The 16,021-nt window shown below is 46.1% G+C and overlaps 1 protein-coding gene across 1 annotated transcript in view; it reads left to right on the top strand.

Annotated features, from left to right (window-relative positions):
- Positions 1-16,021, top strand: part of LOC126235212 (luciferin 4-monooxygenase-like) — a 123,697-nt gene that overhangs the window by 89,978 nt on the left and 17,698 nt on the right. The window contains exons 7-8 of the mRNA XM_049943943.1: positions 1,245-1,344; positions 9,658-9,885. Coding sequence (XP_049799900.1) covers positions 1,245-1,344; positions 9,658-9,885 — 328 coding nt within the window. The remainder of the gene's footprint in view (positions 1-1,244; positions 1,345-9,657; positions 9,886-16,021) is intronic.

Genomic DNA, 16,021 nt, shown 5'->3' with positions numbered 1-16,021 from the left:
GAGAGTTAGAAAAGATTGAGCAGATGTGATCGGATACAGCATTAGTATATGAAGAAGAAGAAGAAGAAGAAGAAGAAGAAGAAAACGTGTCCCGAAATTTTATTCTCTGATTATCTGAGGTTCTAATAAAATTTTTTACTTCGATTCTTCATCGTTTTGTTACGTGAAACTCGGGCAAGTGTTCACGCAATTAAATACTATCTACTGGCGAAACTTTACAATCCTTTGTTACTAATTGTAATTAGTTTTTGATATAGATTTTCGGCGTATCTGAATATTGAAGACTGGTCACCATTCATGTGGACGATAGCAATAATGATGTGTTCAGGTCTGCCACTAAATCACGGATAAAGAAGCGCTATTTAGAAGCTTTCCACGTAATCGTCTCCTTCCACCGTTTTGTACACAAATGTACCGCGATTCATCAATCCAGGTGGCATTTCTCCATGTTTTGATGGTCTTTCCTCTGTGCCCGGATCTATGGGGGTAGAGGAACATGCCCTGTGTAGTGACTTCTATTCCCCTAGAAAGGCGATAGTTCTGTAGTAGTGTGATTGCACACCGGCTGTTGTTGTCGAGATTTTAACTGGCAGCTGATTTAATTCATTGTGGACGTCTGCACGCTGCTACAATCTGCGACAATTGACCGTGGCCTCAGACGTAAGCACATTTTTGCTTATGGCAGCTTACTCTGGCTGTGGCGGTTTTTTCTGAATGGAGCCGTTTACTGCACATCTTTGACGCGGACGCACGTGGAGGTCCGGCGGGAGCGGTTTTATCGGACTCGAGCACACACCACCCAGCCCCGATGTCTGCACTGGACTGTCGGGGCGATGGCTTGTAGGAGGTCTCACGACTCACGGCCTGTTCTTTCTTCAGTAGCTCCGTCTCAGCAGAGTATTAACCCTGAATAGCTCTCTGAAATAGTCACGAGGAAGTCTTCTGATTCACAGCTACGTTTAGTTTAGTGAATCACTTACAGAAATCTGCTACGCCTATATAACTTCATAAATGACTCATTCAATATCTATCACCAGTTTGATGTGTAAGCTGATATCAAGAGCCGTTACATACCAACAATTGTAAAAGCTGTAGGTCGTAGCCGATATTATTATATATGTGTGTGATAATCATCCAAAAAATATTTTATTTTTCGGTAAAGTTTATATTAAGATGAAGATTTTGAAAGTTATTAATCTTGTATTCTATAAGAGCTTATTGCGACGTCAGTGTTTTCTTTGCAGGTATGGCATGACAGAGACTGTTGTCGTCATGGGTGCTCAACCCGGTAGTGTTAGTCCACCAGGTTCCTCAGGGAAGCTGCTCTTCAACGTGGAGGCCAAGGTAATTCTTATGCTTCTGTTCATTTGTTTTACTTTGTACTTCGTCTGGAGAAGTCTAGTGAAGCTGTTATACCCCATAGAATATTTTTGGTAGCTTCTAGTATGTTGCCAACTCCTCTATTTACCAAAATTTCATTGTGTCTCCGGAATCGTGAATTGATAGATTTAGAGCCAATATGTGTAGTCAGTGAGTAAGTATGAAAGTACTGGACAGAAATTAGTGTTAAATATAATAGTCAGAAGCATAGTTGATGTGTACACTCCTTCTGTAGCTATATTGCGTACTTTGCCATTTCTGTTTTCTATTATTTCACATTCTGAAAATCAGTTAGTAGAATGAGAAGAAATTGTTGAACTAATAACAAAATTTTACGATTTTTGAGGTGAAAAACTCATTCCAATGTTGCTTTTGCATTCTGCCTGGGTCTTAAACAGACAGATTTAACAGGCTGCTGGAGTTGCGCGTATCACAGTTTGTTCTGTTCATCACGAGAGACTCATACTTGTGTCGCTCAGATCGTGTCAGGAGACGGCGTGGCGAAAGGTCGCAGAAGACCGTGACTCTCGAGACACGTGCCTGCCTAACTCCTATAATTGTGCTCCGGAGAGCTATAACAGATCACAACAGCATTTAGAAAATATTGAAAGGAGGCTGAATGCTCGTCAGTATGGAAAGAATGGTAAACCCAGTTGTCATAAGTTTTAAAACGAGGTATCAAACGGCAATTGCAGCAGAATAATGGAAGACCGTCACGACGAATGTACAGATTCTTGCTTGGTCTCCCCTTCCATCTGGGTTTTAACCCGTAGAGAATATCTGCCAAGTGGTGGGAAGACGTGTACTCCTGTACCAGCCTCCAGAGAGAAATCTTAATGAACTTCTACAGGATGTGTTTCACGCATGCCAAGAAATTGTTGACGATCTTCAGAGGCTGTTTGCTTTCGTGGTACAAAGAATGTGGGAGTGTATTTGTACCTGTTGGTGGTCACATCCCATAGTGATGATGATGGACATCAATTCCGAGTGGAAGGTATATTTAGGCGTTAATACCCTTTATATGATGAACATCTGCACGAAGTTCGAAAAAAGTCGGAATGACGCTTTGTGGTGCAAATATTTCAATTTTCCTGAGTGTAGCTGAGGAAAAAACGGAAATTATTGCACTATGTATTGTATTCCTTATCACAGTTTCAACATTCGATACCAGCAACCATTTTTAGTATTTCATGAAGCGCTTATTAATAAATCTGTCACGACTGCATTACATTTGTTCGGCGACTGGTTTCGACTGGTTCATTATGAAGCATCACTTACTGAAGTTGAACTTAAAGTTGCGTAACTCAATAAGGAACATCAAAACGGTAAATCGTGATCTAGCAAAGTAATCGCATAGGACTGTCAGTATCAACATGTAACTATGTAGCAAGGCAGAATCAAACTGACCGGCTAAGTGGACACATGTTGACTGTGACAATCATTTGCGATTACTTTGTAGATGAGTGTACTGCAATTTTGATGTTTGTTGTTAACATAAGGTGCCTCAGTAGTTTATGCTTGAGAGTGAAGCAGTTGGTTAGAAACTAGTCGCCAAGCATATGAACTGCAACTGTGACCGATGAAACGCTTGATGAAATATTTACTTCTTGTATTGCATTTTTATTATTTTGTGTTACCTAAGTTCTGGAATTGCAAAATAAATAACTATGTAACTGCATCTCGAGTGCAGCAAAAGCAACAAATAATATCCGTATTATGGAGAGTACTATCTTATGGTCCTGTTGGAGGTATGCGTTTGCCTTCCTCTGAACTTAGAACTGACTTAACGAGACAGTAGTAGGGTCGGACCTACAGTCCAACATCGACTCAGAAACATGGTACAAGTCGTCATTTTTCACGCATACAATTTACTACCAGACGTGAAGAAGCGATAAGGAAGGAATATTAAGGTTTTACGGCCGTCGACGATGATGTGATTGGAGGCGGAGCACAAACTCATATTAGGGGATTTACGGAGAGCAAAACAGATAGCATAGGAAGCCATTTAGGGAAACCTATGACGTAGATTTAAACCGTTATTCTCCCAATGAATACGAGTCCAGTTTGCTAACCACAGCGTAACATTGCTTGGCAAGAATCGGTAAGTGACAGGAAATAAGTCCCACGACCAAATGGAGATACTGAAGCCCACACGTTTGAATTTGACGCCTGACACGTACACTGAGCTGTCGAGCTACTTATTTGACTAGGAACAACCAAAAAAAAAAAAAAAAGAAAACGAAAAATTTTAGCATTTTTTCATAAATAGGAGACCTGTGTATTTTCGTGAGTGACTCGATCACACGAGTTTCTATATTTTGTGGCGGCCTTCGTAGCGACAAACAATTCGCTGTAGAAACGGCTTACGAAGTCACCGCCACACTTTTAATAGCGGGCCGACCGGTCCGCTGGAACAGTGAACAGAATGATGAAACCCCAAACACTCGGATTAAATGAAAGTCGGTACTTATCTTTATTAACGACGATACAGAACACAGTGGTGAACATGGTCTACAGAAATCTGTCTAGTTCGAGTCGGTGCGGCTAGGTCAGCGTCGGCTGACGACAAACAACAACTCTGCTGTGCTGAACACACAACTGACTAGCAGGTACACAATTCGGTGGCGAGTATACAACTGAGCGGCGAATCCAGAACTGTCCTAGCGCTCGCGACTCCAGCGCTTAAGAAGCCAGAAGCCAGCGGTGGCGCGCGCAGACTTGCGGCGATTTCCTGTATCGCTGGCGCTGCTTATGCGGACGGCGTCCGGACTTTGATGCTGCCAACCCTTTTCGCAGCGGGCTCGGTTGGCATTACTGGCTAGGATATAACACTCCTCCCCCCCAAATCGCCGCACCGTCGTTGAATAATGACGTGGCGAGCGTCGACGGCGGGGGAGGGGTCTGGCCGCAGACGTAGCAGAAGAGACCGGGGCGGAGACTGTTGTCGGTGGCAGTCCCCGGTCCGCACCCCAGCATTGGCTGCGCGGGGCCTCGGGAAACATCGACTGAAAACCGAGGTCAGGGTGCACGCCTGTGACCACGGGCGCAGCTTCTGGTACTGGACGCGACGGGGCGTCGGGACCCACGAAGAGAGGCAGCGTCTCCTGACGCTGCGTCGACGGCTGCTGAGTGGGCGCCGGACAAGGCGCTGCGGTGTCAGACGCCTTGGGGGTGCCCAAGGAAAGCGGCTGCAGGACAGGCTGCACAGCCACCGCTTGGGAAGGCGGCCCGGCTGAGGGGTCGACGTCCATCAGCTCCGAAGGCGGTGGCGACTGAAGAGGGACCGCAGGCGCCGGAGCGACCACCCGGGGCGCTCCCGCATGAAGCTGCGCGGGAGGCAACAACGGGACGGGCTGTCGGCGTGGTAGCGGCGACGGCTGCTGCTGCTGCCCTGGGGGCGGCAGCGAAGTCGGAAGGCGCGGCTGGAACCCGCCGCGGACCAAATCTGTGGACAAAGAACGAGCGGCAGAATCCGGGCGGCCAGCACGGCGCAACTGGTTCTGATGCCTCCTGTGCACCCCATTAGCACCTTGAACAGTATAAAAACCGCGACCCTGGACACTTATCACGGTACCACGTTCCCAACGACGGCGACCGTGATAAACTCTGAAAAAAACGGCGTCGTTGCGCTGAAAACGCGTGCGATGCTCAGAAGCGGCGGGTCGATCCGGGGGGTGCAACAACCGTAGTAGGGTGCGATGACGACGGCCGTGGAGAAGCTCCGCAGGCGAAGGGCCGTCGCGTGGCGTGGTCCGGTACGACGACAGGAACGTGATGAGGGCCTGCTGACGAGAGTGCGTAGCACGAAGGCGGTCCATATGATCCTTGAATGTGCGTACAAAACGTTCCGCTGCACCATTCGATTGAGGGTGGAACGGCGGAGAAAGAACATGGCGAATGCCATTGGCAGAACAAAAACTTTCAAATTCAGCAGAGGTAAATTGTGGACCATTGTCAGACACTAAAACTTCCGGAAGACCCTCAATAGAAAAAATTGAAGTCAACGCCTGTATAGTTTGTGCAGACGTTGTAAACTGCAAGGGCACAAGAAACGGAAAATTACTAAACGCATCTATCACGATGAGCCAACGAGAATTCCAATATGGACCAGCGAAATCAATATGTACTCGCTGCCAGGGACCGGCAGGGCGTGCCCACTCAAAATGGCGGTGAGGCGGAGCAGCTTGGTGTTCGGCACACGTCGAACAATCTGTAGACATCTGCGTAATCTGCTTATCAATGCCGATCCATGTACAATGACGGCGGGCAAGCTGCTTGGTGCGGACCACTCCCCAATGACCTTGATGCAACAAGTCGAGGACCTTGGATTGGAGCACTTGGGGAACCACTACACGAAGCCGGTCATTCTCGGTGCGTAACAGCAAAACTCCGTGCGAAACAGACAACAGATGACGTTGCGGATAATAGCGACGAACCACAGGATCCGATATGTCCTTTGCCTTGGACGGCCAACCACGTTGAACAAAACGTAATAGTAAACTCAGATGAGGATCCGTAGCTGTCTCACGTGCCACCTGACGATAATCAATCGGAAAATCCCGGAGGGATTGATGCTCATCGTCGTCAATTTGATGGCAAGAGTCGTCAGAGGAATCGAAGACATCATCCGCAGCAATCGGCAATCTAGAAAGCGCGTCAGCGTTTGCATGCTGAGCTGTAGGGCGATACAGTATCTCATACCGGTATTGTGATAACAAAAGAGCCCAACGTTGTAGTCTCTGAGCTGTTCGCTGAGGAACTGGTTTAGACGGATGAAACAGTGACGTCAGGGGCTTGTGATCTGTTACTAAATAGAATGGTCTACCATAGAGGTAGTGATGGAATTTTGTGACACCGAACACAATAGCCAACGCTTCCTTGTCCAATTGGCTATAATTACACTGAGCTTTGTTTAGCAATTTAGATGCGAACGCAATAGGACGTTCGGTGTTACCGACTCGGTGAGACAACACAGCACCGAGGCCGAAAGAAGAGGCATCACAAGCTAACACCAGAGGCTTGTTAGGGTCGTAATGGACCAGACAACGATCATTCAATAAAGCCTCTTTTAGCTGCTGAAAGGCTGATTGGCAATCAGGTGACCACACAAACGGAACATTCTTACGGCGGAGACGATGCAACGGTGCAGCAATCTGTGATGCATTAGGTATAAACCTAATATAATATGTCAATTTGCCAAGAACTGCTTGCAATTCATTCAGATTGCGAGGGGCGGGCAAATCACGAATAGCTGCTAAATGTGACTGGGAGGGATGAATGCCTTGAGCATTAATAACATGTCCCAGATACTCCATCTCCGTAAGGAAAAATGAACATTTATCGATGTTGCAACGTAGGCCTGCCTGAGACAACACTGTAAACAAACACTCCAAATTACGGAAATGTTCAGCAGGCGTCCGACCGGACACAACAATATCGTCTAAATAGTTGCAACACGATGGCACATTAGCCAGAAGTTGTGACAAAAAACGCTGAAAAACAGCTGGAGCTGACGCACAACCAAAAGGCAAACGCAGAAAACGGAACAACCCCAACGACGTGTTTATGACAAAATACTGTTGTGATTGCTCGTCGAGGGGCAATTGCAAATATGCTTCACGGAGATCAATTTTGGAAAAGAAGCGAGCTTCCCCTAACTTATCCATCAGCTCGTCCGGTCTAGGTAAAGGAAAAGAATCAATGACAGTCTGAGGATTAACTGTCGACTTAAAATCAGCATACAAACGTAACTTGCCAGACGGTTTCTTTATAATAACTAAGGGAGAAGCCCACTGGCTCGCTGAAACGGGTTGAATAACACCGTTGTTTTGCCAACGACGAAGTTCATCTTCTACAGATGCCCGGAGGGCGTGAGGCACTGGACGAGCACGAAAAAATCGAGGCTGAGCATTTTCTTTTAACGTAATATGAGCGGCAAAGTTCGCAGCACAACCGAGTTCGTCTTTAAATATGTCACTGTATCGTTTACACAAATCGGTTACGCTGTCTTGAGGAACAACAACAGAATTAAGTTGCAACACATTGTCTTGGATAGACAGGCCAAACAAGTCAAAACAGTCTAATCCGAAAATGTTGACACTGTCTGTAGCGCGGAGCACTGTGAATGAAACTGTTTTTGTGTTGCCCCGGAATGTGGCTAGCACGCTACATACACCTAACACAGGAATGTGTTCGCCACTATAAGTAGCCAACGAATGTTTTGCCGCTGAAAGTTTAGGGCGGCCGATAGCCGCATACGTAGCACTATTTATGAGAGTCACAGACGCACCAGTGTCTAATTGAAAATTGAAGGTCTTATCCTGGATGCGTAGCTTCACAAATAGTTTATTACACTGTCTGTGGATCGGTGCAGCGGAGGCGGAAGACACAAAATCAGCGCGGTCAGCGCGTGTTCGCTGCTTACGACAACCCGTGGGTTGGGCGGGTGGAACAACAACTCCCGCTTCTCTTGCAGTCTGTACATTACTTTTTACAGCGTTTGAATTACGCTTGGGTCGCATAGCCGAGGGCTGGGTGGGTGGCTTATTGCGAACAAGTGTATTACCCACACGAACCGTGGAAGAGTCTTTAAACGCGACCTTCTGGGCGGGCTGGCTTTGAAGAACATGAATATTCATGGGCTGGGCAGCACTAGAATTGTTCTTGCGTTTACGCAAACAAACAGTCTGGATGTGTCCTTTCCTTTGACAAAAGTGACAAACCGCGTTTCGTAACGGGCAACGTTCACGAGGATGAGCAAGAACACACTTAGGGCAAGACTTAAGTCTATCATTTTGCACACGCGGCTGACGAACGTGTTTAACATGACGCGGCCGGCTAGTGTTTACAGTCTGACTCTGCCGGTGGGGCCGCGGGCGTGACATAACTTGCTTAGCACAGGCAATTTGAGAAATACATGGCTGATCTAACTCACACTCAGCGTAGTCAAAAGTATCTTGGGCTTCAATAATGTTCATCACAGTCTCTAATGACGGGTCAGGCAACATTAAGATAGCAGCACGAATACGAGAATCTGCAATGTTTTGAGTAATAGCGTCTCGTAACATGACATCACTGTGGGAAGCTCCACACACACAATTAAATCGGCACTGACGGGTGAGGCCCCGTAAATCTGTTAACCACTGTTTATTAGATTGATGTGGCAGTTTCTTTAATCTGAAGAACTTGAATCTGGCCGCTGCCACATGAACTCGCGACTCGAAATACTCAGCAAGCTTGGTAACAACAACGTCATAGTCTAAAGCTTCTGGCTTGGATTCCGGGAACAACTTACAAAGTAGTCTATAGACTTCCACGCCTGCAGTGGAAATTAAATAAAGCTGCCGCTCATTACCTGTGATTTTGTAGACTGACATGTGCGCCTGCAACTGCGCGAAATATTCTTGCCATTCTTCTCGTGATGCCTCAAAAGCACGAAAAGGCGGTGCTGCCTGTGCTTGTTCCTTGTGTGGTGGTGGATGAGCCGCTTGTTTGGCGATTGCTTCCACCAGACTTTGTATTTGCTGACTCTGTAACAAGATCAACTGTTGTAATTCGGCAGACATAGTGAACACAAATTAAACCAGCCCCCAAAATTCTATCTCTAGAAACAAGTTGAACCAGCCCTGCACACGAGTTCGGAAGTCCTCGTCGCCAGTTTTGTGGCGGCCTTCGTAGCGACAAACAATTCGCTGTAGAAACGGCTTACGAAGTCACCGCCACACTTTTAATAGCGGGCCGACCGGTCCGCTGGAACAGTGAACAGAATGATGAAACCCCAAACACTCGGATTAAATGAAAGTCGGTACTTATCTTTATTAACGACGATACAGAACACAGTGGTGAACATGGTCTACAGAAATCTGTCTAGTTCGAGTCGGTGCGGCTAGGTCAGCGTCGGCTGACGACAAACAACAACTCTGCTGCGATGAACACACAACTGACTAGCAGGTACACAATTCGGTGGCGAGTATACAACTGAGCGGCGAATCCAGAACTGTCCTAGCGCTCGCGACTCCAGCGCTTAAGAAGCCAGAAGCCAGCGGTGGCGCGCGCAGACTTGCGGCGATTTCCTGTATCGCTGGCGCTGCTTATGCGGACGGCGTCCGGACTTTGATGCTGCCCACCCTTTTCGCAGCGGGCTCGGTTGGCATTACTGGCTAGGATATAACTCTATAAAAGTAACCGACGTTAATAACACCCTAAGTTCCCCATGAAATTAGATCCCGTGACTAACGGTGGCTCGCACTTGAAAGAGGCTTGCTGCTATTTCTCCAGGTGGTGGACCTGGAGACGCAGGAGCCAGTGGGTGTCGAGCAGGAGGGCGAGCTGTGGGTGAAGTCCCCCACGGCGGCGCTGGGCTACTGGAACAACCCGGAGGCGACTGCCGCTGCCTGGGACAAAGAAGGCTGGTTCCACACGGGAGACGTCGTGCGCTACGACCGCGACGGCTACTTCTACGTCGTGGACCGCGTCAAGCAGCTCGTCAAGTTCAGGGGACACCACGTGAGTACCGACGCACTGCTCACATGTTACGCCATAGGAATCTTCCTAACAGCGCATCAGAGCAGGAGTCAAATGCCCATCCAAGCATTCACATTTAGGATTTGCTGGATTTCCACGCGATTCCGAAGATCACTCATTTTGTGATTCAGTTGCTCCTGGCGTATTTCTTGCTCGAACAGTTCACGGGTGTACTGCCGGTCCATAGTGTCCAACGGGCACAATATTTCGGCGATCAGACATGTCTCCATCGTCAGGTGCGCTGACGAACCATGCTCCTGAGGACGGGCGGCCGTCCTAAATCCCCTTCCTCCGCGAGGCGTTCTCTCCGCGGTCCGCGCCCGCGGCCGCGCGTCGGCGGTCGTTGAGAGGCTGGCGTCGGCGTCTGTGGTGGCGACGGTGTAAATGCCTCGTCCGCCCTCGAGCATCACTCATTTTGTTTCAGAAACTAATCAGGACTGTTTGGTGAAGGTTTTGATCTAGCGAAGCAATGGTCTGCAGAAGTACGTTACAGAGTAATTAATACACTCCACCTTTGTAACCGTAATGGACAGAGAATACTTACACGGGATACGTTTGTAACAAATACGCTTCAATCGACTCATGTTTCTCCATGCCGACCACACAGTGAAATATCCCCTCACCTCCTTGTCCTCAGATTTTATTTGTATACTGCTCAGTGCTTCTTTGCCCGTCGGGTCTGTTGCACTGTATGTAGAGATAGACACGTAGACGATACAATATGAGGTACAACATGTTGCAATAACAGCTGCGCAATGCGACGCTTATTCGTGCGACACTTGTATTTACACTAGGATGATTCGATACGCGATGCGATAAGATACGCGATGCGACTCGCCATACAACAACGAACAAGAAAGAACGAATCACGTTTATGTTTCAATTGGAATCATGACCCCTTCTGAAAAGGACGTTATTGTGACTTATTATTACTTAAATGTCAAGAAAGTGATGAAGAATAGCAAATACTGGATGCACCCTTACAGTGCTATAAATATGAAATATGGTTCGGCTGTGGTTTCTCAAGAGGTCTCTCAACACGACAAATTCCACAAATTCTACAGAATTCTTTGAGTCAATTTCAACTTTAGTTTCAATTAGTAGAACGTAACTTCTGACTTACTAAGTCACCTGCTGAGGCGCTACTAATCACAATAAGATGGCGAATGTGTGTGAATGGCTTTAAAATATCACCATGGAAAGTCTATTTCATGGTTACAAATTAAATAACCCAGGATAGTGTTTCTAGAGCTTTTCAGTTTCGCAAAGTAGTGTAAAATTCAGCTAGGGAGAACTCAGAAGGAAAACGGCTGGATCTGAAGTGAGTTTGGACACCATAGATGGTGTAGGAGAGGATGGTGTACTGTGCTGGGGTAGGCAACGTATTTGAAGACATGGAAGAAGCCCTTATCGGCTTCCTCCTGCTACTCATTCTGAAGTGACAGGAATTTAGCTGCCAGATCTCGATTATGCCTTCCACAAAGTTTCCTGAAGTAAGGGAACATAGGCTGAAAAACATGCACTCAGCATTATAGGCTGATGACGCCTGGTGTGTTTTAATTTTAGTATGTTTTTCATTTCCAGCTCCAGCTTGTATTGCTAGCATATGGAAAAGAGAGACACGAGGCTGCTCCGCACTCCGCTTAACAGCCCATAGCTTGCAGCAGTAGCCTCGCGTGGGGCGAGTAGGTGCTATTCGCTTCATAGCCAACTTTCAATATATCTCAAGTATTTTCTCGAGAATGTAAAGAGGTATCGCTGTGCTTCTGCCGTTGCAAACAGTTTCACTGTGTTGGTCATATCCCGTATGCAGCACTGTGTGCCTTAAAATGAACCAAACGGAAACTGGCCAGCGACTACATTCATCACTGCAGGCTCTTCAAAATATTCCTCTTGATTTATTTATTTGCAAAGTATCACAGTAACTATGGGCAATAACTAAAAGGAAATCAGTTCCTTATCAAACTGAGATATTAGACTATAAATGCGGAGAAATTGTTTTTACCAAATAGTTTCCACAAAATCGAATGAAAAAGACTGCATAGCGGAGAACGCGCGCGAATCCCATAACAATGGTTTCTAATTTTTATGCGAAAAGTAAAAGTTTCACTGAGAAACTAATTACATAGACGGATGTAGCTTTGCTTCATTTACATAAAACAATTTTTTGGGGCACACAGGATGACTCGAATGTCCCTCGCTGTGTATCATAGGACACAAGTAGCGTGGAGCGACGAACACTTCGTACTGTGCCGGCCTTACGACATAGATACGTGTCGGTGTCGTATCGCTGTTGTCGCAGCGTGGACCAGTTAAAGCGCATCAGTTACGTTTCTCTGCGCTCCGGCGGTGCACGTTGCTTATGCGTCGCTGCGTCGCACCGCGAGTTGCATAGCGTATAGTATCGCATATCGTTATCGCCTCAGTATGAACCGCGCCTAATACAGGAAGAATAGGTTTACTTATGAGGGTTAGCGCAAATGGAGCTCGCGTTTCGGAGGCAATAGAATCTGTCCCTGATGTGGCTTCATCTCACCGTAGATTGCTGTACCTACCTAGATGCGTTCTAGAATCGAGACTTCTGTATTTGCATGGAAGAAGGAAGGAAGGAAGGAATGTTAGGGTTCAATGTCCTGTCGACGATGGGATCATAAGAGACAGAAGACAAACACTGCTCGGAGAAAGATGGGGAAGCTAGTCGGCTGGGTCCATTCAAAGGAATCATCCTGGTATTATCCTTGCATTATTTAGGAAAACTGTGGAAAATTTATATCTTGATGATTATGCAGGAATTTGAGCGGCCGTATTTCCGAATATGAGTTGAATATATTACCACCGTGTCACCTGGCTGCTTACTAGCCGTGTTACACAAATTTGTACAGATACGCAAATATTCCCAAATAAGTACTGTCACAAAAATAACCGGAGTAAAACACCATAAGAATTCATCTGTATCGAGCGATTGGAGAGATAAAGCGTTCCTTATAGCAAAAAACTCAACAAAGAATTCGAATTACACAAATGCCTATATGATTGTTTCAGGAAGAGAACTTCCAATTCCGTCCATCATCCTTATCTAGACTGAGGCTGTGCCTTTATTCTGACCACCATGATATCGACTGTGCGCTATACCTTACACAGTCTTTTTTTTTTTTTTGGTGTAACACTGGGAGCAGAATGCCCAAATGTACCAAAGGCACCTCAAATTATGCGTAGAAAACGTTGATCTACACCAAGACCAAACACAAAAAATTAAATTAAGGCATCTACTTCTGAGCCAGTAAAACCATCTCTAATTAAATACTCCATCCTCGAGACTAATTAAATGATAGTTTCGTAAACTTTTCAGGGGAGGAGGTGAGATGTATGGTTGGACAAAATACAGGAACACCACACAGCACAGTACCATGCGTAGTACGGTGTAGGTCATCCGTTGGCAAATGAAACGGCTTCCAGTCCTCTCGGAGTGCATAAATACAGGTCGTACGTGGTTTTCGAGGGAATGTTATACCACTCTTCATGCAAAATAGTAATACATTCAGGAAACGAAGATGGAGGTGGATAGTGATCGCGTACCTTTCTCTTCAAAGTAGACTATAAAGGTTTAATAACATTGAGATCCGCTGACTGTGGTAGCCACGGAAGAAGCGATAATATATCTTCATTTTCACAAAGTAAGTCCTGGACGATGTGAGCTGTGTGAACAGGGACCCTGTCGTCTTGGACCATAGCTTCACCACTGGGAAACGAACATTATGCCTTGCGGTGGACCTGATAAGCCAAAACGATCACTTAATCCCTGGAAGTAATGCGATCTTGCAGAGTAACCATGGAACTCATGGAATGTCACAGTACGGCTGGCCAAATCGTCACGGAACTCCCACCATGATTCACTTTTGGGACGTAAACTCGGCCAGAAATTGGAAACAGTGTGAAACAAGACTCATCCGACCAAATTGTTTCATAATCCAGGTTTTGAGGCTTCACCACCACTTCGTCCTTTTATGGGCATTTGCATCACTGATAAGTGGTTTTGGACTTCCAGCTCGCATTGAAGTTTCGTGCTTATGGAGTTTCATCTGTGTAGTTCTGGATGATGATGATGTTTGCTTTGTGTGTCGCTCAACGGCGCGGTCATCAGAATCCGTACGAAGAGCCCAATTTTTTTCATAGTCCAATCTAGCCACTGTCACGAATGATGATGAAGACAACACAAAAACCCAGTCCCCGGTCAGAGAAAATTCCCGGCCCGGGCGGGAATCGAACCCGGGACCCCGAGATGCAGCACCAGCAACGCTATCCACTAGACCACGAGTTACGGGCGTGTAGATCTGGACTGACCGGGTTCGCGAGTGCGACATTCAGTTCTGCAGTGACTTATTTTTCGTCGATGTCCTCTTCAATGGCCGTCTGTCAGAGATCATACGACACACGTTCGTCTGCGTTGTGATTTAGCGGATGATGGCTTTCCGCTTTTACTGTGTGCAGTATAAATCTGGGATACGGCTCCCTTGGTTACAAAAGCACCGCCATAAGAGAACCAACAACTTGCTCACATATGAGTTTACCGAACTCCACCATAATGCACTCACTACATAGAGCACAGTTCTGACCACAACTGAGACGTGCAATTTATTGAGGACACTGCACAGTTGCCGTTCGTAGTCTAATGCAACAGCGCAACCTGCAGGTTTGGCTAGCATCTGCATTTATGTTGAAGTATCCCTTTCTCGCGGTGTTTCCATACTTTTGTCAAACCACTGTACGTCGTTGGGAATGCAACAGAAGTGTTCTTGCTGCATACAATGAGTCATGACCCCAGAGAATGCTTTCGCACTCTGATAGCAACACGTGAATCATATGAATCAGTCGTCTCTTGAAGCCGTGCATGTGCACTGAACTACGATCGAATATTATCTACATTGGTATGAAGTGTTATTAAAGACAGTTCCAATAACCAGATCGTTGCGAAACTTTGCATTATGTTTTTGAAGACGATAGTTATTTCAGTTTTCGTGTTATGTAGCTTTTGTTTTACAAAAATTATCCAAAAACACAGAGTTTATGAGTTTCCTTGACAAACAACTTCCTAACATGTTAATACGTATTGTGTAGAAGCCAGAGAAGAATATTAACTAAATACTTACAGTTGAGCCTGGGTAGTGAAAGTCCCTTAAACACAAGCTCCAAATTACGCAGATGTTTAGTTTGTTTTAACTATGACGAAAATATCGACTATGCAACTAACACATTGTAGAACATTATTTGTAAGTTATTATAAATACCTTTGGAATACTGTAGGGGGGGGGGGGGCTATCGACCCTGAATGGTAAGATACGTAAATAGGCAGAATACGGTGCTGCAGTCGACGACGCCTATATAAGACAAGTGTCAGGCGCAGTTGTTAGATCGGTTACTGCTTCTACAATGACAGGTTACCAAGATTTAAGTGAGTTTGGACGTGGTGTTACAGTAGCCGCACGAGCGATGGGTCACAGCATCTCCGAGGTAGTGATGAAGTGGGGATTTTCCCGTGCGACCATTTCGTGAGTGTACCGCAAATATCAGAAATCCGATAAAACATCAAATCTCCAACATTGCTGCTGCCGGAAAAAAATGCTGTAAGGACAGGACCAAAGAGGACTGAAGAGAATCGTTCAGCGTGGCAGAAGTGCGACCCTTCCGGAAATTGCTGCAGATTTCAATGCTGGGCCATCAACAAGTGTCAGTGTGCGAACCACTCAAACAAACATCATCGGTATGGGCTTTCAGAGCCAAAGGCACACTCGTGTACCCTTGATGACTGCACAACACAAAGCTTTACGCCTCGCCTGGGCCTGTCGACACCGATATCGGACTATTGATGACTGGAAACATGTTGTCTAGTCGGACGAGTCTCGTTTCAAATTGTATTATGATAAAGCTAGTTGTGCCACTTGTGAAATCTCAAAAGCCGTGGTAATTTGGAGAACTTTCGTTAGGGAGGGATCTGTTGAAACGTCCCCTTAGAAAAATTTATGAGCTACTATGCTATAAACCCCTTACGTTATTTGATTTTCAAACAGCTGAGCAAATTGAACATGCACAGACATTTCGCTCTTTACTTATTGTGATCAAT

This window comes from Schistocerca nitens, chromosome 2, assembly GCF_023898315.1.
Source record: "Schistocerca nitens isolate TAMUIC-IGC-003100 chromosome 2, iqSchNite1.1, whole genome shotgun sequence".
Lineage (NCBI taxonomy): Eukaryota > Metazoa > Arthropoda > Insecta > Orthoptera > Acrididae > Schistocerca > Schistocerca nitens.
Note: the sequence above shows the minus strand (reverse complement) of the source record. Positions and strands in the feature narration are given on the sequence as shown.